Genomic DNA, 26,073 nt, shown 5'->3' on the forward strand with positions numbered 1-26,073 from the left:
TAACTGAGATCTAGCTGTAATGTTTTGTGCAAGAAGAATTAAGAGCATTGCTGGAAAATCTAAGAATCGTTTCTACATTTAACTTCATTCATTCAAACAATCAACAGATTTCTAGGTTGGGACCCTAGAAGCAGAGTGAGAGATGGAAGTGTAAGTGATTTTAGAGGGAGAGCTTTTAGGTGAAACTTGTAGGGAAGTGAAGGAGTCAGGATAAGGCTATGGAAAAGAGGTGGTTTTAGTTGAAGTTTGGCCTTAGCCTCTTTGCAGGGAGCTCTAGAGCAATAACGCCACTACTCCATTATCCCCTCTGGAAGCAAGGGGGCCAGGCTTTTTTCTTCCCATATCAGTAGGTCATTGGTTAAGGGCCACTCTCTAGGAGAGGGGTAAGGGGGGAGCTCTAACCTCCCAGGCATTTCTGGGCAAGGTAGCTCCCCATTGGTGGAAGGTAGTTTTTTGTAGACAGGTGTGACTGTGAGTGCTCAGAAGTCAGTACTGCAGCAGCTGGGGGATGGGTGCATTTTGTGGTAAAGGAGATATGGGTAGGGTACCAACAACAAACTTCTATTGAGCTCCTATTAAGTACAGTCCCTAGCACTGTTGTAGACCTTGAGAATACAGAGATGAACAAGACAGACATAGTCACTGCTATCATGAAGCTTTCTTTCTAGTAGTGATGAGAAGATATGCAACAAACAAATAGTTCAATAAACAGGAAAATATCAGTGCTATGATGGAAATGATATAAAAATTTTTAAAGGGCAATGTGATAGGAAGTAAATGGGAGACTACTTGAGGAGTAGAACTCAGAAACATTGACAAGTTTGGCAGCAATGACTGTCTTCATAATTGCGATGGGATTGCAGCAAGAAAGACATTCTAGCATTTCAGCAGCTTTGTCTATTCTAGAGACTCAGTGGATGAATTGACCCAGTGTAGGATAGACCCGTAAAAGATAACAGACTACAGTGACTAGAGGGTTGTGAGAACTTGGGCTAGTGACAGTTTGGAATAAGACTCTAGCCAACAGCTGAAGCTACCAGGCCTAGCTAGGGTCTGACCCTGGGGGAATAGGGTTAGGGAGAATAGGGTTACGAGGGAGGCTGATATTGGTGTGATAATCAGGAAATGGAAGGAACAGAGGCAGAAGATATGATTCTTGTTATAAATCCCCAAATATGAGATTTATAACTTCTTTGAGCAAGACTAATGGGTCATGTATCTCATTCCTTGATTAGAATAGGAAGTCAGTAACTGAGCAGGGCTGAGCCTTCAGCTAAATGAAACTGAATAAAGCAGGGGTAGCACTACAGGCTTTTCAATCTGTTATAACGAAGATATCTTTTCTATTAAACAACACGTACACTCTGAATGTGATTTTTTTTTTTTTTTACCAACTCTCAGTGGTAATTGTATACAATTGAATATCATTTTCCATTGAGGACTTAAATTCTGCTGCTGTATTACTTAAACAGTGTTGCTGATATTTATTTACTGGTTTCTGTTGGTAGCGATCAGATGACAGTAATGCTACATCTGGTCAGTGGTGTTGGTAGGTTTTAAGACATGGTTTTTAGGAATGCGTCACGTCAAAAAGCATAAACTATTTATTACAAAACTGGGCTAAAATAAAACAGAAGCTTCAAAATTGTAAAAGAAAGCATGAGTTTAGGTAATCACTCTGAGCCCAAATTTCATCATAAGGTTGTTGTAAGGATGAAATAAATGGCTTATGTCACATGTATCTAGAACAGTGCCTGGTACATGGTAGGGGCTCAGTTACAATTAAATCTCTTCTCTATGAGTCTGTATTGTCTCCTATCCATATGTAGATGAGTGCTACACCTTCAGCCCCTTCCTCTTTTCTAGCTTTGGGACTGCATTTTTCTTTAAAAAATATCCTCATATAGATCTCTGAGGCATCTCAAACCTGAAATATCCACATCTTCATACCAACTTTTCCTTTTTAAATGTCCTCCAGCATCTTTTCTATACCTGGTTCATGGTGGGTATCAGTAAAGCAATGCTGATTATGTGATTGGAAAAGGAAAGAATGGATGTTTCCTCTCTGAGCTTATAGAATCCTGTATCCAGTAACCTGGTCTCTAGTTGGTATACCTTTTCTCTTTCCCTGTCCTTCATCTTGACAGCCAGTCATTACAAAATCGTGTCTACATTTTTCAAAGTCTCCTGTATATTTTCCGCTTTTCCTTTCCCACAGTCACTGGCCATGCCTGGAGTGTTACAATAGTTTCTTCTCCTGCACTCTAGAGTTATAACCAAGTCCTTTCCATCCTTGTAATAGATATAATATCTCCCCGCTCCTCTGAGCCATAATTCCGTTCCTCATTTTCTCTTGCCTGGGCTATTGTAGTAGCCTCCTGGTTAAGAACTTAGCCTCCAGTCTGTCCTTCCCATGCCTTGTGTTATTTCAACCAATAAAGTTGACCACTTACTGCAACTGTTCAGTGACTCCCATTGCCAACAGCATCAAGTCCACACTCCTTAGTCTGAGCCCCATTTGTTTCTCTAGTCTTACTTTCAACCTTTCTCTCCTACATACTGAGGCTTAAGCTATATGAACTGCCTGTGGTGCATATTCATGACACCATAACTTGCCACATACAGCTCTTACAGTCTGGAATGCCCATCCCTATCAAGTCTACCTGGAAAACTCTTACTTTTTCTTCAAAATGCAGATCAAAGCCTTTTCTTCCAGGAAAATTTCTTAGACCCTTCCTTCACCTTTTCCCTCACAGGCAGATGTTGTTTCTTTTGTTTGTGACAACATTAGTACAAAATGTTTTTTAAAGTGGGGAGCACATACCAAGGGGTTCAGAACCATCTGCTGGGACATGGGAAGATGTTAGAATTTATGTTTGTTTTGATCTTTAAAATATGAAATAAGCATTACTGATGTTTAGTATACAGATTGACACTGGAACCCTTATTTGTTCAGTTTGTCAGATGTGATATGGGAAGTATGCAGAGAGAATTGTGGGAGTTCATATTACAATAGGATGACAATGGTGCTCTTGGGTATTTATTTGATTGTTTAATATGACAACACTTAACAGTTTACCTGTGCCCAGTTTAGTAGATTTACTGGTTATGTTACCTAGTTTTAACTAAGCTAGCCCTTGTATAATGGACAGTTGTTTAAAAGATTCTTGAAAAGGATCTCGGGATTGAAAATAGGAGTAATAATGTAAACATAAAGAAATAACATCAAATTGGCAGAAAATTTTATAAGTATAACCAGTGATGGAGCATCTGATTTGATTGAATAGAGAAATTTCTCTGGAGTAAGGTTACAGAGGACGCTACACATGAAATGTATTTACTACATAATGATTGAAAACAGAGCATTGCTACAAAGAAGTTGAAAGTAGATTTGTACAAAGCACTACAGGATGTCACCAGTTTGATATATCACATAAAAACCAGACCTTTAAAATAAAGCGAGAATTATTGCAGTATTTTGTAATAAGATAGGAACTGACCATGAAAATCTTTTTATACTGCACAGTCTTACTTGTAATCTCACTGTATTTAAAAGATCTGCCAAACCTACACATTTGTTTTTTAGAAAATCGAGTTCAAAATACGTTGATCTGTCTGTGTGTTAAATGGCTGTCAGAGAGATGCTACATAAGAGATATTTTAAAAGTTAAAAGGCAACATTTAATCTGATCCTTCAAAATAAAGATCATGCTTTAGCAGTAAAAGGGAAAATAACTCCTTGAAAAATCTCTGGAGAGAGTATTTTTAAATCAGATGTTTGTAGCTATTTTAATTGTGTTTTTATGGCTGAAAATAATGTGTGTCACTGTGTGATATTGTGATAATATGAAATATATATTTGGTCTTTGTCCTTGTTCCTGACACAAGAGCTTCTAAAACCATTGTAATTTCCTGAGTGGTATGGGTATCTTTTGTTGTAATATTTCATCTTGGTCCCCAGTTCTAAGGCCCTTGGAGTCTCTGGAGTGATTAGAGAGTCTTTTTGTATGCTAATGAGGTGACTCTAGGTCCCCAGATAGCTTCAGAATGGGGACAGGTTGCCAGAGAAACCAGCCATGTGATTAGAGGGTCGGAACTTTCAACCCCATCTTCCCACCTCTGGGGAAGAGAGGAGAGGCCCTGAAGATTAAGTTAATCACCAGTGGCCAATGATTTAATCAAGCATGCCTACCTAATAGAACGTCTATAAAAATTCTAAACAGTGGCGTTGGAGAGCTTCCAGTTTGGTGAACACACTGAGGTGCTGGGAGGGTGGTGCACCCAGAGAGAGCATGGAAGCACTACGCACATTCCCCCTCCCCCTCCGTAACTTGCCCCATGCGTTTCAACATTTGGCAGTTCCTGAGTTCTATCCTTTATAGTAAACTGGTAGTAGTAAATAAAGTGCCTTCCTGAGTTCTGTGAGTTGTTCTAGCAAATTATGGAACCTGAGGAAGGGATCATGAGAACCCCTGATTTATAGCTGGTCCGTTAGAAGGATGGGAGGCCTGAGACTTGCAATTCGTCTTTAAAGTGGGGGCAGTCTTGTAAAACAGAGCCCTTAACCTGTGGGGTGTGGGCTAACTCTGCCGAGTAGTTAGTGTTAGAATTGAATTGACTTGTGGGACACCTATTTGGTGTCTGCAGAAAATTAGAGAATTGTTTCGTGTGGAAAACCCACACATTTGGTGTCAGAAGTACTGAAATATTGATCATACATTCCTAAAATATCTCATATCTGCACACTATAACAATTTGAAATATAATTTCCTCACATCTTTAAAAATTTTATAAATGAAGAGTTTCAGGGACCCATTTTTTCAAAATATAAAATGTGGCACTGTCCGGTTAGTTTGCAAAACCACGGATTGACATCAGGAAAGAGAGAAATTCCCAAACCTAATTGTAACAAAAACCTTTGTATGCTTCATAAATGAGGTTGAAAAATGCATGTTGAACTGTAGCGAGAGCACTCAGTGTTGTCCTTCTCTGTGGATCTGCGTGTCTTCATGAGCTCTTTTTCAGTTATAATAGCTGTTAAAACAAGTATCAAAATAAACTGAATTTAGAATTAGACCTTTAAGTTACACAAATAATAAAGTGTATCAATCACATTATTCTCTACAAGATATCCTTCTTTAGTTTTTAAGGAGATCAAAAACTTCTTTGTATTATTAACAGATAAAATCTAAAAGTACTTTTAAGGTGTTTTTCATTTTTAGCTTGTTTTTTGTTTTTATTTATTTATTTTTTTTTTAGATTTTATTTATTTATTTTTTTCCTTTTTCTCCCCAAAGCCCCCCGGTACATAGTTGTATATTCTTCGTTGTGGGTCCTTCTAGTTGTGGCATGTGGGACACTGCCTCAGCGTGATTTGATGAGCAGTGCCATGTCCGCGCCCAGGATTCAAACCAACGAAACACTGGGCTGCCTGCAGCGGAGCGCACAAACTCAACCACTCGGCCACGGGGACAGCCGTCCCTTTTTGTTTCTATTTTTGTATATTTTAGAATGTATTTTCTCAAAAAAAAACCTTTTATTGATAGTACATTTAGAGCTAGAGCCACTGACCTAGAACAGGCTCTGCTGTTGTTCATGTCATTCTTTGTCACAATTACGTGTTCCCATCTTTCTCTCCCCTTCTAGACAGTGAGCTCTCCCTACGGGCAGGGATGTGTCTTTGAACTGCCTTCTTCAGCATTATTTCTGGAGCATGGTGAATGTTCAATAAACATTTGGTAAACAGATGAATAAATGTAGTGTCTCTTCCTTTCCCATCCATCTTCGAGACATCCGTTTAGAGAGTCCTCTCTCTGCAAAGGATGGATGATTGATCCTCCATTCCATGATATGAAAGACAGACTCTTCAGCATGATACTTAAGGAAACAGTACATTCTGACTCACTCTACCTGTTCCGCTCTGCTCCACTCCACGCAACTGTGTTCTAGACATACTTGGTGATCCCTCAAACTTCTCTTGCATGTGCAAACTTCTACTTGTTTGTCTGTTCCTCTGCCTGGAAGCACCTTTTACCCGTCCTTGCCAGTTGAAATCATATTCAGTCACCACACCCTGTTCTCTTCAGTCAGAATTAATTGCCTCTTCTTTATCCTCACTGAATTTTTATTTAATTTCTATTATAGCTCTTATTGCATTCTGACATGAATTATATTTAATTGTCCTATATCTATCTCTTTATCATGTGAGCTTCTTGAGAGCAGGATCTCTGAGTTATTCGTTTTAATAACCCTTCATGCCTAATAATCTGCTTTCCACATTGGAAGTACACAAAATTTGCTTAATACACTCATTCATTCATTTATTCCTTGGGCAAAAATCTATTGCATGCCTAGAAGGTGTGAGGCACAGTGACAGGCACTAGGCATATAAGAAAGATGATGTCCCCTTGTCTATAGATGGTATGCCTTGTGAGAGGACAGTTATATGAAAACTAAAAAATTTCTTGAGTATAAAGTACTTTCTATGGAATAGTTAGTTCAACTGAGAAGACAGAAGTGAGAAATGAGGAATGCTTCAAAGAGGAGGTGGCACTTGAACTGAGCCTTTAAGGAATGGACCTTAACCGTTTGTTAGGCAAAGAAAGGAGAAGGGAAGAAAAAACTTTCCAGAAAAAGTATACACAAGTATGCACAGAACCTAAGGAACTTCTGATAATTCAGTCCAGCCTCAGGGTACGTGACTGAAATAGCTGATTGGAATCATCCATTTCAACAAACATTGAATACCTTTATATACTGGTTGCTTTTCTAAAGGTGAGTGATTACATCAGGAACAAAAGAGATAAAAACTCCAACCTTCATGTTTGTATTCTAGGTGCTGGTGAGAGAGAGAGAGAACAGGATAATTGAAGTATGTTATAGTTATTAAATTAAATTAGATAATTTAAATTTAAATTAAAAGTTAAATTTTTAAAAAATTTTAAAAAATTAAAATTAAAAAGGTAAAGTAAATTATAGTAAGTGCCATGGGGAAAAATAAAGCAGGAAGGGGGCTGGAGTAGGGGTGACCATTTTTAATAGGTTCACCAGGGAAGCCTCCCTGAGAAGGGTGACATTTGAGTAGCACTGGTGAACAGTAGCCTATTTCTGGTCTTTTGCCTCTATAAAGTGTTTTTTTATTTTTTTAAGTTTTATCTATGTATTAAATACTTTTTTTGTTTTGGGTGTGGTTTTAGAGATCGTCTGACTAAGCTTCAATAAATAAGAATAATACCTAAACTAAAATGAGAGAACAGGACAAATGAACCACACCCTCATATTTGTCCTGAAAGAGTAGAAGAACTTGCCCAGGAGGTGAGAGAACTTTTCAGTCCCAAGGTGGTATAAACTATTTGGTACTTATTAGGATGTAGTTCTTGAAATGCCCACCAGCAGAAGTCAGAAAATGCCACACGTACTGTCTTTTTGGCATCATTCTAGAGGCTTTCCACAGTGATTATCCTGACATAGTTCATAAAGCAGTAAAAAAAATGATTGCCATTTATGACCACTCATTTATTTAATTTGGGGTTCAAGAAATGTTAGATAGCAGAAGGGAAAAAGCAGCCAGATGCTGAACTTGCTGTGCAGCGTGAGCTGTCTTCAGCTCAACCCAGTTTCCTGAAGGTGTTGGCTCAGGACAACAGCTCCTTATTGCTGTTTTCCTAATAGTATGGTAAACATTTTTGTACTGAAACAACTAGATGTATTATGGAATAGAGTTCAAAGTCTCCGTCAAATTTTAGGATAAATCTTAAGATGATAAAGAAACATGCTTAGGGGCCTGTGCTGGTCTTCTGCCCTCTTAGTTCCTCAGAGGTGTTTGTTCCTTCTCCTCTGCCATTAAAATGATACTGGAAAACAGGCTGGGGCTGAAACAAACTCTTTGAACTTTTGCTGCTAAAAGCAATATATATTGTTCTTCTTATGATGCACTAGTGTCTTCTTTTAAGAAAATCTATCATAAAAACTTAATAAAATAGGTAAATTATGGAAAACTTAAATATAGATTTCGTTTCCCCAAATATAATGCTTATTTTTATACTTTCTGTTTGACTCAACTGGTTAAAGTGTGATAAATTTAAAACCAGAACATTGGAAATTTCCTCCAGTTGATGAACAACCAGAAATGAAGATAAAGGGGCCGGCCCCGTGGCTGAGTGGTTAAGTCTCACACTCCGCTTCAGTGGCCCAGGGTTTCGCCAGTTTGGATCCTGGGCACAGACATGGCACTGCTCATCAGGCCATGCTGAGGCAGCATCCCACATGCCACAACTAGAAAGACCCACAACTAAAATACACAACTGTGTATTGGGGGTACTTGGGGAGAAAAACAAAAGAAGCAGGAAAAAAATGAAGATAAAATAATTCGTAGATTATAGTATATCAAGTAATATCATGATATATTTAAATGCAACTTGCTTAGTAAGTTTTAGGCAATAAGTATTACACAAAAAATGTATTTTGGGTTATTAATCAAAGACACATGCCTAACCAGCTTCATGGAGAACTGGGGGCTTAAGTCTCCTGATGGACTTAAATAGCAGTGGGCTGTTTGTCCTTTGTCTTAGCGATTGCAAATATTTATTTTAACTTTATTTTGAATTGCCTGTGGTAAAATATCTTTTGATATTTTACCTCATGCAAGATCTAGTATGAACTACTTTATTAGTATGGTACATTATTGGCATGGTAAGGTAAGATAAGTTCACTTAACTATATTATGAATTTAACTTCATCAAGGGAGGGAAGTTTTACCTGTTTTCTTCACAGATACTTCAGCATCTTAAGCAATGCCCATTAGTAAATATGCAATAAATGTTTATTGAATGAAAGATTATGGAAAGTCCTGATATGAAAAAAGATCACATTTTTTTTACTCTATCACACTTTTATGTTGTTACCCAATTAATGAGGCTTTTAAAATATATAAATTACTAAATACTCTATTTTCTGGTAAATTTATCTGGTATATTCCCCAGTCTCACCCTCTGGTTTTATGTGTGTGTGCATCTTTGCAGACTCATTTAGTTTTCTTTTTACCCTGCATTTCATTCTTCTAGTCCTTTTAAAAAACTGATTAGAAAATGCATTTTTTAATGACAGGAGAAAGGAAAATAAGGGACCTGCGTACCGTTTTTCTTTTTTGTCTGGAAAAGGGAAATGAAGTTCCTACGAAGAAATTAGGTCATTTTGAGTCCCTAAAATTTACCAAGCCAGAAAGCTAGTTTTCGGAATAAAAGTAAAAGATCCAACTTTTTAATATACCATTTTACTAGATTTGTTTTTAAAGACTAGATGACTTACAAAACTTTAAGAGTTTGCTAACAGACTTTTTCAGCATGGCTTTGAATATTGGAGGAATTTCTTTTTAAATAGTGCTAATATGTTACTAGGAGATGTGGTGAGAAGGGTAAGTAGGTTTTGAAAACTAAGCATGTTCTGAAATGTTTAGCTTCCATCAAATGACTGTCTTGCTGTGGCTATTTTCTACCTGCTGCTCCCAGCTAGAAGCTGCCTCTGAAGCACAGAGTGTTGCGTCACAGTAGACTTCCTTCCATAAATATTATCCTCCTAATGTCTTCCTTCCTTTTATGGTTTGTTAGGATTTTTTGCATCTGGACATATTAGTGATGAGTGATTGACTACTAAATAAACTATTTGTCCTCCAAAACAACTGTTTTAAGAGCTGGAGTCTTTTCAGTCACTTGGGCAGAAATAATATTTTGCTTATCTTACTAAAAGGAATTTTCCTTCAAAGCACATATAATAATACTATTTCTCCCTCCACTTTTATCTTAGTTTTTACTCTACTATATTCCCTCAGATGTTTTATTTTAGTTCCCTCTGTGGAGATGAGTAATCTTGGACTTTATGGGGTTAAGTGATTGACCAAACTAAGAGGACTCAGGTTTAGTCCAGTGCTGGTTTTTAACTAAAACTGCAGTAATCATAGCTAATTTGTGTCTTCCTTTTTTTATGTTAGATGGCAAAGCTGCTTATAATAATAACTTCTTTTTTTGAGGGCCTAGGGAACTTTATTTCCAAACATGACGAAGTAAATTTGCCTTTTATAAGCAAGGGTGGGAAGGTGATATGCTGTTATTTAGCAGAGAGCCCAGAATGTTTGTGAATGTTGATTAATTCTTAAATTCGTTTGCATTATCTGTGTCTAAGTACCGCTTTCTGTTTTATTAGTGTTCCTTGCTTTATTTCATTAACTTATTTTTAAATCAGTCTTGTGGAAATTATATTCTTGATGATGCCATGAACCTTCTTCACGTGAAAATGTCTTTTGACAGCATTTACTTCTCAGTAATGTGCTTATACTTATTGGCAAAAATTAATTTAATTCTGTTTTCATAATCATCCATCTTTTTAAAATATTAAGCAAATATTTGTTAAGTGCCTCTTATGTGCCATATTCTATCTTTCCTTTCTTGTGTTTAGCTTATGTTAATGAGTGGACTATTCCTATAGCCATTTTTGTTTTAAAGACTTAAAGTTAGAGATTTTTGTTAGCTATTTGAAACTCTTGTATGTCTTCTTTCTTCCTTCACTCTTATGTTTATTATTTTTCTAAAAGAAAGCTAACCATAAACCAATTTAAATACAACTCACTAAAATATTATCCTCAAAATAAACATCACTATTTTGAGATCTTTTGCTTCTCAATAAATTAGAGGATATTAGCTTAATGTACTTTTACAAGCAACACTTCAGAACAGATTGTCCTTGCTGTCTAGAGGCCAATTTTCTTTCCTTATTTTGACAAAAACCTGGTCTTCATAGAATCTAATTACTTTTATTGCATGAGGAATTATTTTAAATTACTGTCGAAACATTAATAACTTCAATTAAAAAAAACTTTAAAATCACAGTGTTAAAAGAAGAGTAGAGTTTAGCAGCATATTTCTTTGAGCAACCCCTTAATCAACAGAGGCTTTAATTGATAGACAGCTTTAGTTTGTAAGATAGTATGAAGTGAGAACAATTGGTGCTAACATAAATGTCAACAATTAGCTGAACATTCTAATTAATTCATGAAGCGTTGCTGGTAACTGTTATGTACTGGAAAGCCATCTCTTCACTAATCCTTAGGCTAAGGAAATGTGACTAAGTTGTGTTTTAACTTTTCTTCTCCCCAGTATTATTGAAATTGTTGACTTTATTTTAACTTTTATAAGCTTCTATTTCAAAGCTGTTCTTGAGAAGAACAAATTAGAATTGAAATTGTAGCAAATAAAATATTCTCTTAGGGTCATTGTTTATTTGTGTGGAGAATTAATATCTTTTGACCCAAGATGCTCATAAATATAGATCAGTGATTTTAATCAAATGCCCTCTGAAAAAGAATCATTATCTTGTCCTTAAGAGTCAGTGTATATGCTACCTGTGACAGTAGCAGTTACCTTATCACTTACTAAGTTGAAGTTTATAATATAAATATCTTGAAAAATAAGCTTTTTTCTTATTGTAATAAGTACTATGTAGAAGATAGTGGATTGTTTTCTACTTTTATATATTCAGGGAAACTTACTGAAATATAAGCCAACTCTGTTTTTTTAATTTAATATCATTTTACATAGGCTTTTACACAGGCTTTACAAAGGCTAGTAAGCCTTTGCTTTTCCTTTGATATATAAGACAAAAGAATCAGTAATAAGAGCAGAACAAAACCACTTTATCCTATAAATTCCTCTTTCTCGCAGACTACTCCACTGAAATCTCTGATGCCCATTTGTATTTATCCTCATTTGTAGGCCCTTTTGGAAATCATATTTGTGCTTGTTGCCTCAAACCTATGGTTTTTCTTTACAGCACACAAGTCTTTTGAGAAATCTAACTTGAAAAGTTGTGTGCTATCAGAATTCAAGTGTTATAGAGCAATTTCATTTGCCTTTTTAAAGTTGAAATTCAGCTTGAATTTCCTGTTCTTAATCTGCTGTGAAGCACTATAATTATTAAGATGACAACTGAATTTCCTTTCTACTGACAATGATACAAGAATTCCTTTTCCCATTTTGGTGCTGGAAGGTGTCATGTTGTTGCCCATTAAATATGTGACAGCTGAGGTGAGAAATTCTTTATATTGCTATAGAAATCTGTGTGATCACATCTTTTTCTCTTCCTCACCCACCCCGTTCTGTATTGCAAGAATATTAACACTGAATTCATGAGAATAAACTCTTTTCATGATTTGTTTAAACTCTAAAAATTAATTTTTTAACAGAAGATAGGATAAAGTATGTCTTACAATAAACTTGAGACCCAAGAATACAAGAAATAGATATATGACTATATATCATAGTATTGCATAAGAAACATTTTATTCATGTTAAAGTTGATAAGTGCAAATGAATTGTCACAATATATTTTCACTTTTCCTAAGATCCCCCAAGGCTTTATTTTAGACACATTTTAATTTGAATTTTAGCAAAGATTAAAGAATAATATTGGATTCCTTGTAAAGTGTAGTACTAAGACCATAGGAAGCAGTAGATCCCAGGGACAGGCACCAGGTCCATGAGAGCTAGGATCATGGGATTGGGAGCTTGGAATAGGGGTCAAGAATAGCAATAGGGTAGACCCCTGGGGAATTACCTACTACAATAGTAAGTCTAAATTCAGCTCAGTTGGAGTTCATGATGGACATAAACCATCTCTCCCTCAGTCCCTTGACTAGTCAACTCCAAGTGTACTTCTCAGCAGACTGTACTTTTCTGATACACACTTATAAATGAGTAAGGAAGATTCCTTACCTCTAAGAGGGTCAACCTTAATCTAACCCAACATTTACTAAAGTTGGATTATGTAGTTCCAGATTCTCTGTTAAAAAAAAAAAAAAGAGTTCCATGATCCAATAAATTTGGAAGTCCACATACTATATGTTGCATTATCAGCTATAGTGTTGATTTTTTAACTTTTAGCATTTTTGTTCATTTCACTCATGCATTCATTTATTCAACAAATATTTGTTGAATTCATCTTGTAAGCCGGACATCTATTAGATGCTGGAGACAGGATGAGGGACAAGCTCTGAAATCTTACAGTCTCTGTAGAATGATGTTAAAATAAGCACGTACAATATAGTGTGTTAAGGACTGGACTACAGTATAGTATGATCCAGGGTCAAAAGGAACATACAGCAAGGCCACCTGACCTGGTCTAAAAAGGGTCAAGGAGGGGATTTCCAAGAAGTAGCATCTGTGACAAAAGCCTGAAGATCAAGAAGTTAGACAGCCAAGGAACTTTCAGTCACAACAGCAGCAATAAGAAGAAGTAGCTAAAGCTAATAGGAAATTACACTCTTCCTATCTGTCATATAACATGCCAGAGGCTTTCCAAGTATTCTATCAACCATCCTCTTGGGTGGGTTTTATTACTTAGCCAAGATCATATGGCTAATAAGTGGCAAGATCTAGAATTTGAATCCTCATTGGTCTGACTCCAAAGTCCTCTTTCCACTACCCCACAACTGCCTCTCAAAGCAATTAACTGATTTTGATTAAATTTGTTTTGGTAAAGCAAAAAATGATTTGAGTGATATCTTAAGTTTCCTCTGTGATTTTCATGTGGTATTTATTAATTTTTTTCTAATATACATTTTTAAATTTTAATAGTTTGCAGTAAAAATTGGCATTTGGGTAGAAGTTTCAGGAGCATATTATAGCACTAAATTCTGAAGTTCCCACACCAAGTAGCGTCTTACACATATAGGTACTCAAAACAATTGTGACTTCACATTCTACTTTGAATAAGTGGTAGCATAGTTTGAAAAGATAACTTTGAACTCATGTAAAGAAAGAGTACTTCTCACATTTTAAAAATAAATTCTCTGTATGACATAATCAAGATGGCTGTAGGATTTTTTAGTTTTAAGATAGAGTATATGTACAAGTTAAGGATATAAAATTTATCTCCTTAAAAATGTCTGGACCTACCTATCACCTGCAGCTTATGTTAAAGTACACGTTATTGGCAAGAATATTCATGGGTGATGTGAACTTCGTATCTCATCATGTGAAGAGGCACATAATATCAAGATAACTCATTATTAATACTTTTGAAGATCCTGATCTAAAGGAGGGTCAGGTAACAGTAACAGTTAGATTTAAGAAAATAAAATGGACTGCCTTAATCTCAGCAGAAATGTTCAAAATCCCACAGTTCCTGGAGGGAGGTGAGAGTCTGGCTTTCCTACCTCATGATGGCAGATTGTGTAATTCATAGACTTGCTTTAATTGGCCATGTCAGCATGCCAGTCTTCACCAAACTCATCATCAAAATTACTTTAAAATAATATAAATATTATATATATAATACAAATATATATTTTTAATCTCTCCTCTTCACCTTCAGGAGGTGTTTTTAAGGAGTGAAATGATCACAAGGTAATTACTGGAAGGAAAAAGAGAAGTAAAGAACCTGGATAATCTGCAAACCTGGATTAACTTTCAAACCCTTGTAATCTATATTTACATCTGCAAGATAGTTGCTGAGTGGAATTTCATTTGCTCTATTTATTCATTTTGGGAAAAGCAGGATAAAGAACAAAGAGGAAAAAATAAGTGCTCTTGTGTTGCATTTTTATTCATGGTCAGGCGGCAGTTTATTCCCTTGCTAACTATAAAACGTGTTGCTTTAACTACAGGGACACCACAGTGCAAACCCTTACTCTTCAGCCTTCTGTTAAGGATGGACTTATTGTGTATGAAGACTCACCGTTGGTTAGTAATTCAATTATATGAATATTTTCAACTGTATTTTTTTGAATGATAGTTATATTTCAGCCAGGGGGGAATCTCCCGCAGATTCCAATATATTTCAGTCTTAACTGGAAAGTACTCATTCATATGTCATTTGGAGAGTGGGTATTTAAATGCAAATTATTGGGAAAATAACGTGTTTTCTTATTCTGTTTTTCTCTCTCCAGAGTGAGAGATTTAGGGAATGATAGAAATCCTCCAATGATTTCTTTTCCATTCTAGAATTTAAAAAAAAAAATTGCTGTCATTTTCAAATCTGTAGAGTTTGAAATTAGCCAGTGCTTCTAGAATGTTTTTAAAGATGATTTTAATGAATAAAGTATTAGACCAATGTTTTGGGCAGCTGGGAAGATCCATTCCTTATCTTCTCACAAGAGACTCAAAGAAATCCTGGCCTGTCATGCATGTCCCTCTGTGGTGATAACTGCTTGGCAGCAGTGGCACAAATAAGCCATCATGAGAACCTCTGTGGTCCAGACCCCAGTGATTGGAGTCTTTAGGATTTCCTGCCTGAATTTTCCCAGATTGAGCCTGACTTTCCCTGAACAGAGAGTGAAGGCTGGAGTTGAGGGTAGAAACTACACGTTTTCTCTCTCTCTCTTTTTTAAATTCAGCTCATTTTTACCCAAAAGGGAAAATCCTTATTAGTTTTTTTAGAATATTGAATAAAATATTTGTGGTAGAGGGAATCACGTTTCTTAATCTGTATTTCCTTACAATTCTATGCCAAAAATGTGCAATGAGAGTTTATGATATGGTCCATTTTATGTTATGAGATATTTCTTACTATTTAAAAAAATAATCTGGGTTTACATTTAAATTTATTGAGTATCTACTCCTGTCCACTCTCTAAGAATGTTTTTAAGAATTTTTCCTGGCTTTTACTTTCTTTTCATGATGTCACCATTCACTCAGCCACCTAAGACCTAGGACTCTTGCTTATTTTTTCGTTTCCTCTCTTCCCATCTATTCAGTTGCCATGACTGTAGATTATACCTCTGCAAAACTCTTCAGATAATCTAATGTTTTGTATTTCCATTTTGCCAATGCCTCCTCCCCTAAAATCAGGTCCCCAAAACTCTTGTTAACCAAATTATTATGGTAATTCCCTTTTAGTCTGTTCTGCATACTGCTGCCAGGTTAAATGTCCTAAAGTGTAGCTACAAGCTCCATTCCTGTAATATCTAGGTTTGAAGTCTTTAATTACATCCCCTTACTTAATGGATGAAGTGAAGTACATATTTCTTGGTCTAGCAATCAAGTCGTTAGTAGTAGAGACCTAATCTACCCTTTCAGACCCTGTTCTCTCTTACTCCTCTTAACTCCCATGACACTTTAATTTCTTTGTTTATTATACTTGTTTTAAATCTCTTCTGCTGTGGGGTGTGAAATGTTGTGGACATCACCACCGTAGGAATAATTCTGCTATTAAAGGGAAATAAAGGATTACTGTAGAGTTAACAGCTTAGTAACTATGGAAGCTTTTGGTGGAGATCCATAAATTTTGTTGCCAGCTCTGCTGCAGACTTCTTTTTTGTAACAAGTTGTTACCCTACGTATGGGTAGGTTATGGAATACCCATAGCTTAAATAAAATCAGCTCTTATAAATCTGAAGCAATGAATGATGACATCTTAAAAACAGTTGCTTTCATTTTTTTGTTTATGATAAATGTTCTGTCTTCAAAGGTTAAAGCAGTAAAATTGGGTCATGTTCTGGTGGTAGATGAGGCCGACAAGGCCCCAACAAATGTTACCTGTATTTTAAAAACTCTAGTAGAAAATGGAGAAATGATTCTAGCAGATGGAAGACGCATTGTTGCAAGTGAGTATTAAAAAGCAACTTTTCCTTCAATATATGCAGTTTTTACATCTCTGGTATCAAATCACACACTTAACTGACTGCTTATATATAAGTAACAAGCATAAGTTCAATGTAACTCAAGTATTGACAGTAATTTGTAAAAATCAATATGTCTGAATCTAGTTTTGTCAGTTTCACTTTTTATAGCCAGAGAACATCTTTGAAAGTTTCAATAGTACTTTTAGGGCAAATCAGCTTTATGTTTTGCTACTCTGAGAATACCAACATGTACTCCTTATTATACTCATCTCTCAATTATTTATGTGCAATATATTTTCTTTCATTGTTATCTGGAATTTTTTTTAAACCTCTAGCCTGTTTCTATTACTCACAATATTAAAATTGTTTATTATTAACTCAGTATAATCAGAAAAAAATTGATGGGCCTTTTATATATATTTATATGTGTGTGAATATATGTGTATACATATGTATACATATATATTACATACACACACAAACACAAACACCCATACACACACACCCCTACCTCAGGAAGAAGTTATCCTCTGTTTTGGATTGTCTTCTTTCTTTTATTATGTTTTTTTCATATTATTAGGGAAAATGTAGATAAATTAATCTGATCAGTCTGTTTAACCTACGAGTAAAATTAAGTTTGCTAATGCAATGTGAAAACATTTTCTAGTTTCTAATTTAAAATTTTTGTGTCCTAAAAAGACTTGAAAATCTATAACTAGCCATTAAAAATATATAGCTAATAGCAGGGTAACTAAACAAGTTTAGACTAATAACTAAAATCTGCAGTCTTTGAAGAGAGCGAAAAAGACCCCATTAAAAATGTATAAGTGCGTCACCACAGAGATGCTCGTGGACGTTGTCATTGCAAGGTTGCCATTTCTGAGCCTGGGGAACTCAGCACTAATAACAGTATTCTAACATTTCAGGTTCACAGTGAATTTATGGGGGAAATGAGAATTTGAGTTAGACAGCCTGACTACTATCTTTTCAAAAGCTCAGTCAGACCCTCAGGGTGGGAATTCTGCATGCCCTTTTTAGAGGCATTGTGAAGACAGTGCAATGGAGAGGAAGAATTGCTAAAACAAAGTTGTGGTTAAGGAGTCATTATCTCTTGGTAACTCTGCATTTTCTGATACACTTTTGAGGGATAGTCTAGAAATAAAGGACTTATCAAAATTTTTAAACCCAAGTTTAATGATGACATTTTAAACACAAGAGCCCCAGAAGTTCTTTTGAACATGGTTTCATAAACCATCATTTCAAGGGCTATGTTTTTCATTTTCTTTGCTTTTTTAAATTTTCATTTTTTATTGTCATTTTTATTTTAATTAACCAATGAATCAAATTTTGCCTGTGACCACATACCTTTGTTATTTGCCACTACTAAAATTAATGGAGATCACATGTTAAAACTATTGGTTATATTAGTACATGAATATATAATGCATTGAAAGATTTATTTTTGGTGTCATAAAAAAGTACAAGTGTAGGTTCTTACAGACTCATCTCAAAACTGCAGGTGCTTCACAACTATCATTTTTTAGAGGTGGATAGCTTAAATTTAAATAAACCCAGATGACAAGTGTTTCTTTTTAAAATAACCATAATAAAGTTTTTCTGTCGTAATTTATTGTCTGGACTAGCAGCTATATCTGAAATGTGCACCCACCAGTAGAATATGCCACATGGAAGGATTCATTTCCTTTAATACCTTAAATATTTGCACGAAGAATGCTCCAGTCAACTTAAGATCACTTACTTTAAGAACTGTGATAGGATCCCTTGATTGGAAATGTCGGCATTGCACTGATGAGTTGACTAGGTCTTCAAGACCTTTATTCTATGTGGTTAAGTTTCAGGGTGCATGATCTAAAGAGGAATTGTTCCTTAGCTGCATAATGGCAGGCTCTATGCAAAGTGATGCAGGTGCTGATTTGAGAAAAACTGAAAGATATTTAGATTATCCTTTGAGTATCCTTTAGGTTATTGCTTGTTACAGATTCTCTTTTTTTTTTTTTTTTTTGAGGAATAATAGCATCTCAAGCTAAGTTTAAGTACCGTAAGACAGCATTTGGACAAGTTGCTTTTTAGATGTACATTGAATTTACATAAAAATGCAAGTTCTTATGAAATTTAGTGTATGCTTTATCAGTATTCTGTTCTTAAGCAAACTTTCTCAGAGTTTTTTCCTACAACCAAGTTATCTCAGCCAGATTTCTTAGAGCTTTCTATAATTGAGCAGTATGACTACTTATGTTATGTTATTCTAGAGGCTATTACTTGATTTTTTTGGTAACTTGATATTTTTAAGAATTATTAAATATCAATAAAGAATAAATGGAAATTTTGTTTTTCAGATTCTGCTAATGTGAATGGAAGAGAAAACGTTATAGTGATTCATCCTGATTTTAGGATGATTGTTCTGGCCAACAGACCTGGATTTCCTTTCCTAGGCAATGATTTCTTCGGTACCTTAGGTAACAATAATGATAATAATAACAAAAACAATAGCAGTTACAATAATAATATTGTCTTAGTAATGATGCTGTATCAGCTATCACTAAGTGCTACCAGGTGCTGTGTCATCATCACAACCGCCTTGTGAGAGTATTTGTTATCCCCATTTCAGACAAAGAGAATATCTGATATCCTGAGAGGTTAACTATTTTTCTAGAGTCACTTAGCTAATGAGTGTTAGAGCTTGGCTACCTATCTAAAACTATCTGATTCCAGAGCCTGTTTTCTTAAACAATTACACCATATTTTGTTATTTAGGGCCTCTTGGAATAAAACACAAAATAAAGAATGGTTTTTAGTGTTTGGTTTTTGTCACATCCCTCTAACTATGAAAAGGTTTGGGGCCAGCTCTGAGGAGCCTTATTCACGATGATTGGAGAGGCCTTGGGATAAACTTAATCATCAGGAGCCTTTAAGAAGGACTTGTCTTCTCTATGGCAAGTAGGTAATTCTGGAATCTCATACTCAATGTGGAGCAAGTCCAGTCTCCTAGAAGGATTTTTGATCTAGTAATTCCACATTGAGCAATTTATCCAAGGGAATTACCTGTGCAATGATTTAAGTGCAAGGATCAGCAATGTATCTTTGTTTATAGTAGCAAAAAAAAAGGAAACAACCTAAATGTCCATCCAAATGGAAACTGGATAAAGAAATTCTGTTATAGCCACACAATAGAATACTATATAACTGTTAAAAAAAAAATGGGATAGGGGCTGGCCCCGTGGCTGAGTGGTTAAGTTCGTGTGCTCTGCTGCAGGCAGCCCAGTGTTTCGTGGGTTCAAATCCTGGGCGTGGACATGGCACTGCTCATCAAACCACGCTGAGGCAGCGTCCCACATGCCACAACTAGAAGGACCCACAACAAAGAGTATACAACTATGTACCAGGGGGCTTTGGGGAGAAAAAGGAAAAAATAAAATCTTTAAAAAAAAAAATGGGATAAATTTACCCATGCTGATAAAAAAAAAATCCTCAAAATATATTGTATGACAATGTTAGAACAATGAGTATAATAATCTTGAATTTGAATTAAAAAAACAAAAGGCAAGAGAGATCCGTACATGAGTATGCTTGGACATGCATAGAATTTCTCCAGAAGAGCACACAATACATCCCCCATATCCTCTTATCTCTCTGACCTCGTGTCTTATACTGCTCTATGCTACTCTCTCCATCACTCATTCTGTTCCAGCTACTCTGCTCCCTGTCTCTTTCTTGAACATGCCAGGTATGCTTGCCTCTGCTTGGAATGAACTTCCCCCAGATATCTGCATTTATTCAGATGTCGCCTTCTCCAGGAGCCCTACTATCACCATTTCTGAAGTCCTTTACGATGCTTTTCCTTTTTTCTTTGAAATGTACAGTTTTTAACATCTGCATTTATTGTTTGTTGCCTCCCTATGTGGATTGCTCCACATCCACAAAGACAGGGATTTTTGTGTTTTGATCACTCATGTGTATAAAGTTCCTAGAGTAGTACTTAGCACATGGAAAATTTAATAATTCTTTGATGAATGAATGAATGAAGGTGTCAGTTATAGTTTTTATGTGTTAAATTTTATTTTCAGTGAAAGAAGCAAAAGCTGTTCTTCATATTTGTATTTGAACAGGTGTAGTCTATGAGATACAAGTTTGAAGTTATCACGGCTTTCATTTTATTCAATTGCTTTTATAAATACATATTAACTGATAAAGTAATGGCTTGAATGGTTTCTAAGTCAAAGTAAAATCTATTGCTACCTGACTAGCTTTCCTTTCTTTCTAAAATGAACATAGTAAATCATGCAATTCTATTAACTCTAACTTCCTTTGGTCCCTGGTCTCTTGGATTATGAATCAGTAGAATTACATGAACTTTTAATATGAGAAATTCATCTCTCTTTTGAGCATAGATTATATTTTTCTAGTACATTCTCAATTGCTTAAATTACATATGAAATATTTTGGGTTTCTACATTCCTTGTTATTTATTTTAGTTTAAACAATGTCTCTGCAGGTTTGCTTTTCCAAAACTAATTACTAGAGTATATTCTAACAGTCTGCACAGGATATAAATTGTTTGGAGAGTGATGATACTAATTCTCCCTTTTTTAGTATACATAAATAGGCAGTCATATGAGATAGATGTATATAATTTCTGAAGATATTCAATGTGTGTTAAAGTTAAAAATGCAGTCTCAGAACCATGTGAAAAGTATTTTCCAATTAATGGAAAAGGAATAAATCCCCTGAACTATATATGTTTGTGTGTATGCATTTAAAAAAATGCTAATGCAGATATGGAAAAATAAATACACTGAACATTGGGTGCCTGTTGGGGAGCAAGTGGGATTGGCAGAGACACAAGGGGGACCTTTCTTTTGTGCTCTTTGTATTTGAATGTCTTAAGTATTATATAATTTTTTAACAGAAATAAATCTGTGCGGAATAAGCCACACATCACTGTTCTTTTTCCTTTGCTTTAGTCATTTGCTTTCTTCTCTATGCTGTCCTATTGTTGGATGAGTTTTCTATACAGTTTTACACATTTAAAAATAGAAGTGCTTTGGTGAGCAACCCATGACTGTTGAAACAACCATTCCATATTTCCTGTGGCATTCCAACGGATTAGTTGCATGATGAATGTGAATCTTTCTTCTCCTATAGGTGATATTTTTAGCTGCCATGCAGTTGATAATCCTAAACCCCACTCGGAGCTCGAGATGCTCAGACAGTATGGACCAAATGTGCCTGAGCCCATCCTTCAGAAGCTTGTGGCTGCCTTTGGAGAGCTGAGGAGGTTAGCTGACCAGGGGATTATTAACTATCCTTATTCTACCAGAGAAGTTGTCAACATAGTCAAGCATTTACAGGTATGGCACATGCCTGTGCAAAAAGGTTTAGAAGAAGCTATGAATCTCATTTTTTTAGACTGCTTAATTTATACCAAGTCTTTCAATTTCTGTAGATATAATACTGATTCAGATGATATAATGTGAAGTGTGTATAATCTAAATTTTAAATCTGGAAGACCAGTGAACATTTTATGTTTAGTCTTTGAGTTGACTTTAGCAAGGTTCTGTTCTTAGCCATTACCAAGGAGCTTGTAAATACAGTGGTGATTTTTTAGGGGGATGGGGGAAGACAAGAGAGTGAGACAGCAGGGAAACTTCACTGCTGTGTGACTTTATGCAATAAGCATGTGGTATCTGAGTGAAAAATATTTTCATTTTGAAAACGTAAGTCTTGGAGATGGAAAATAGACTAGGAACTAACAATATTAATTACATACCTGTAAATACTGCAAGAAAGTTTAGTAAGATAAGTAAGTGGGCAAGAGAATAAAATTCCTTGTAGCTATGTACAATGTGTTGTCCACCTTGGTAAAGAAAACCAAAAAACCTGTATAAATTCTACTTTTATAACAAACAGTTATCTCTAAGCTAAAATCATGACTTAATGACTCTTGACCTCTGCCTCTTCTCCTCAACTCTCCAAGGAAAACCTAGAAAGGAAAATAGAAAGCTTTATTCTGCTTATAAAACCATAAGTCAAATTCAGCCAGCTCAGATCCCAGTGCCTAAAGAAAGTCAAGATAGAGCTGCTGGTAAATGAGCCCAAGGACACCACCAGTGTAAATGTAGCTGTTAGTAATACTTGGTTTCTTTCCCTCTGTTCCTTATTTCTCTATTCCCTGTAATTTTTATGTTCTTCCATTCTTGCTCCTTTATTTTTTTTTCATTTATTCATAGACCTGTAGTTTCTCTACATAATGCTGTATAGATATTCAACACTCTGCTTTATTTAAATGGCACTTTTTAATTGGTCACTCTGATACTCATTTTAAAGGCAGGAGATTGCAGAAAGCATTGGAAGTCACTGAATGCTAGGATCTGAGCACTGATCTAACATTTGGGAGAAGGAACTATTCCCCCTCAAATTCTAATATTTATTTAAAAAAGGAAAATACTATGTCATCAAAGCAAATATTAAAAGAGAAAAATGTATAAATTCCTCCTATTTGGTTATCTGACAAGACTAGTAAATGTCTGCTAAAGTTTGTTTGCTCATTATTGTTCTGTCAGTTTTGTAAATTTTTATAACAGTGTGTATTTTATCACATGCATAATAAAGGAATTTTTTTTTTAAACAGAAATTCCCCACTGAAGGGCTCTCCAGTGTGGTGAGGAATGTGTTTGACTTTGATTCCTATAACAATGACATGAGGGAGATTTTGATGAAAACTTTACACAAGTATGGGATACCTATCGGAGCCAAACCTACCAGTGTGCAGCTGGCGAAGGAGTAAGGCAAACTCACTATTGATAAAATACTCTTTTGTGATTCTTAAATGCTGATAATTCTGAGTCTACTGAACTGAGTTGGTGTGTAAATTACTTTCCATGAGTAAGGTTTTCAAATACATGTTGCTATTTGCTGGCTGATTTCAGTTAAATAGCTGAATAAATATAAATATAAGTATTATTTATGGGCTTGTAAATTGAGAACTTCAGTTATTTTGACTGTCCCATGAGTAGTTGTAATGTAATTAAATAAAGGGAAATATTTGTTTCTTTAACAGTCTCTGTTCTTTTGTCGAATTATTATGACTCTCATTGTTTCCTAATCTAGTGTAAAATCATTGTACAAACATGAAAACTACATAAATGGGTAATAGATATTTGGTTAAGATGTTCTTGTTTCTGTCACCATATGCTTTTCTGTTATTAAAGTTTTCTAAATTTATAATCATATTAAGAGGTTTTTGGTTACTTATTTCAGCTTGATAGATGAAAGAGGTGGGGAAAACAAGTGGGTTTGTTTCATTTGGGCCAGTTGCCTGCCTTTGATTTTGTAATCACAGGCTATGTACTTAACCTTAGTAAAGAATCTTGCAAATATATTGTTCATCAGAAAAATTGTTGACAGAATTTATTAGTGGAGTAATTAAGTTGGTGCAGATTCACTGGAAAACAGTTTTAAATATGCATAACTTATTCATAATGCCTCAAATGCTCTCTTTGTCTATTAAACATAGTCAATTATCATAAATTCTCAAGGGTCAATAATTACTTTTAAATTATTTAACTTTAGTCTTATATAGGAGGTACTCCCTATATAAGACTAAAAAAATTGTTAAATGTAACAATTTACACTTCCTTAGGAAAAAATTGTTAAATGTAAATTAATGATTAGTCCAGCTATGTATATATGCACACACATTTATATACGTATATATGTGTATATATATCCTAAGTATATATATCATCCTTATTTATTTATTCTTTGAAATTATTATAAAATCTTGTTGAATATATACCAATAAAAATAAATTGTTAAAGCTTTAACAATTTCTTTAAGAATTTCTTAACGAGAAACAAATATTTCCCTTTTGTGGTAAAAGTACAAGGTGGAGTAATGTTAGAAATTATCCATGAATTGATTTATATTATTAATGGGTGAGTAAGTTTTTTTTGAGAAGAGTGGTTTGGTGTCAGTTGCTAATGCATACACTTTTCTGTAAAATACTATTTTACTAATTGATTAGCAGTGTTTATGGGCATTTGAAATTAGTTTGGTAATTTAATGAATGAGGCATATCTTCTATATTACAATATTCAAGAAATTGTCTTTAATATGCAAAATTCTGATGGTACTCATGTTATTTACTTCCTTTTTATAAACTGCGTCTTTATTATCAGTTGGAAATAAGATGGTTTTTCTTACTGTTAACAAATTTATATAATTAGAGTTCTAGCTTCATGGAAACCAGGCTTGTGATTTTAAAATAACTTTTTGTACTCTTGCACAACTTGAAATAAAAATTAAAATAGATATTAGTTGGTAAAATCAATCATAAGAAAATTGTTGGCAATTTAAGTTTCTAAGGAAGACAGATAAAATGATTTGACTTATTCATTACTATCCTCAGTTCTAAACTGAAAACTCTTGACATGGCAAATTAATTCCAACTTTACTACTTCCTTATGAGTGGAAGCAAAAGTACATTGAGCCTGGAAACAAGATGGTCACACTCATGCCTAAGACGGGGATGGAAACAACTAGTTGTCCACCCACTGCATATAGCTAAAAATAGACGTAGAGCCGATGTGGAGGATGAGTGACTTTGACTTTCCCTTGGGGTGGAAATAGTAGTCAATACAGTTTGCATATTCAAAGCATTTTTTCCTCATCTGTAAATCCCAATGACTTGGGCAGCTCAAAAATAGTGATGTTGTTTCATTGCTCTTTAATGAAATCCACAGGTTTCACACATCTATTTCTAACAAAAATGATCAGCCTTGTACCTTGAGAGGGTAGCATGGTGAAGTGAACAAAACAGTGGCCTGGCAGTTTAGCAGTTAGCCATACATTCAGCCTGTATGCCTGGGTCAGACATGGAGAAACAGATGAGAAGAAACAGTACTGCCCTCAAAGAGCTGGCAGTTTCATCTTGGTCATATGAATTTGGAGAAGTTGCTTAACTAAACGGGTTCCCTGTTGGTAAAATGAGGGCATTTTTATTGTAGATAGCATAACCATATAATCTATCATTTAATTAGGACATTTTTGAGAATGGAAGGGGGTGCTATTAATAATAATTCTGGGGGCCAGCCCATGGTGTAGTAAGTTAAGTTTGCACACTCCACTTTGGCAGCCTGGGGTTCGCAGGTTCAGATCCCAGGCACAGACCTGCACACTGCTCATTAAGCCATGCTGTGGCAGCAGCTCACATACAAAATAGAGGAAGATTGGCACAGATGTTAGCTCAGGGCCAATCTTCCTCACCAATAAAAAAATTAATTAATAATAACTCTGTAAAAAGAGATATAAAATAAGACTGTCCTAGTGAGGACATCCTCACAATATGATGTCATCCTCATAGATGATTAATAAGTCTCCTTCCTATTCTAACGTCCTCTGCACTTTTATGTAATCTTAATTTTCCCTCATCTGCAAAAACAAAA

The 26,073-nt window shown here is 35.2% G+C and overlaps 1 protein-coding gene across 4 annotated transcripts in view; it reads left to right on the forward strand.

Annotated features, from left to right (window-relative positions):
- Positions 1-26,073, forward strand: part of VWA8 (von Willebrand factor A domain containing 8) — a 358,168-nt gene that overhangs the window by 186,194 nt on the left and 145,901 nt on the right. For all 4 annotated transcript variants that reach the window (XR_011527880.1, XM_070578403.1, XM_070578404.1 and 1 more), the window contains 5 exons: positions 14,654-14,729; positions 16,456-16,591; positions 18,967-19,086; positions 21,773-21,978; positions 23,259-23,410. Coding sequence is in view for 3 of the 4 variants with exons in the window: in XM_070578403.1 (XP_070434504.1) it covers positions 14,654-14,729; positions 16,456-16,591; positions 18,967-19,086; positions 21,773-21,978; positions 23,259-23,410 (690 nt within the window). In the remaining variant the exon portion in view is untranslated. The remainder of the gene's footprint in view (positions 1-14,653; positions 14,730-16,455; positions 16,592-18,966; positions 19,087-21,772; positions 21,979-23,258; positions 23,411-26,073) is intronic.

The sequence above is a fragment of the Equus przewalskii genome, chromosome 16 (genome assembly GCF_037783145.1).
Source record: "Equus przewalskii isolate Varuska chromosome 16, EquPr2, whole genome shotgun sequence".
NCBI classification, from domain to species: Eukaryota; Metazoa; Chordata; class Mammalia; order Perissodactyla; family Equidae; genus Equus; species Equus przewalskii.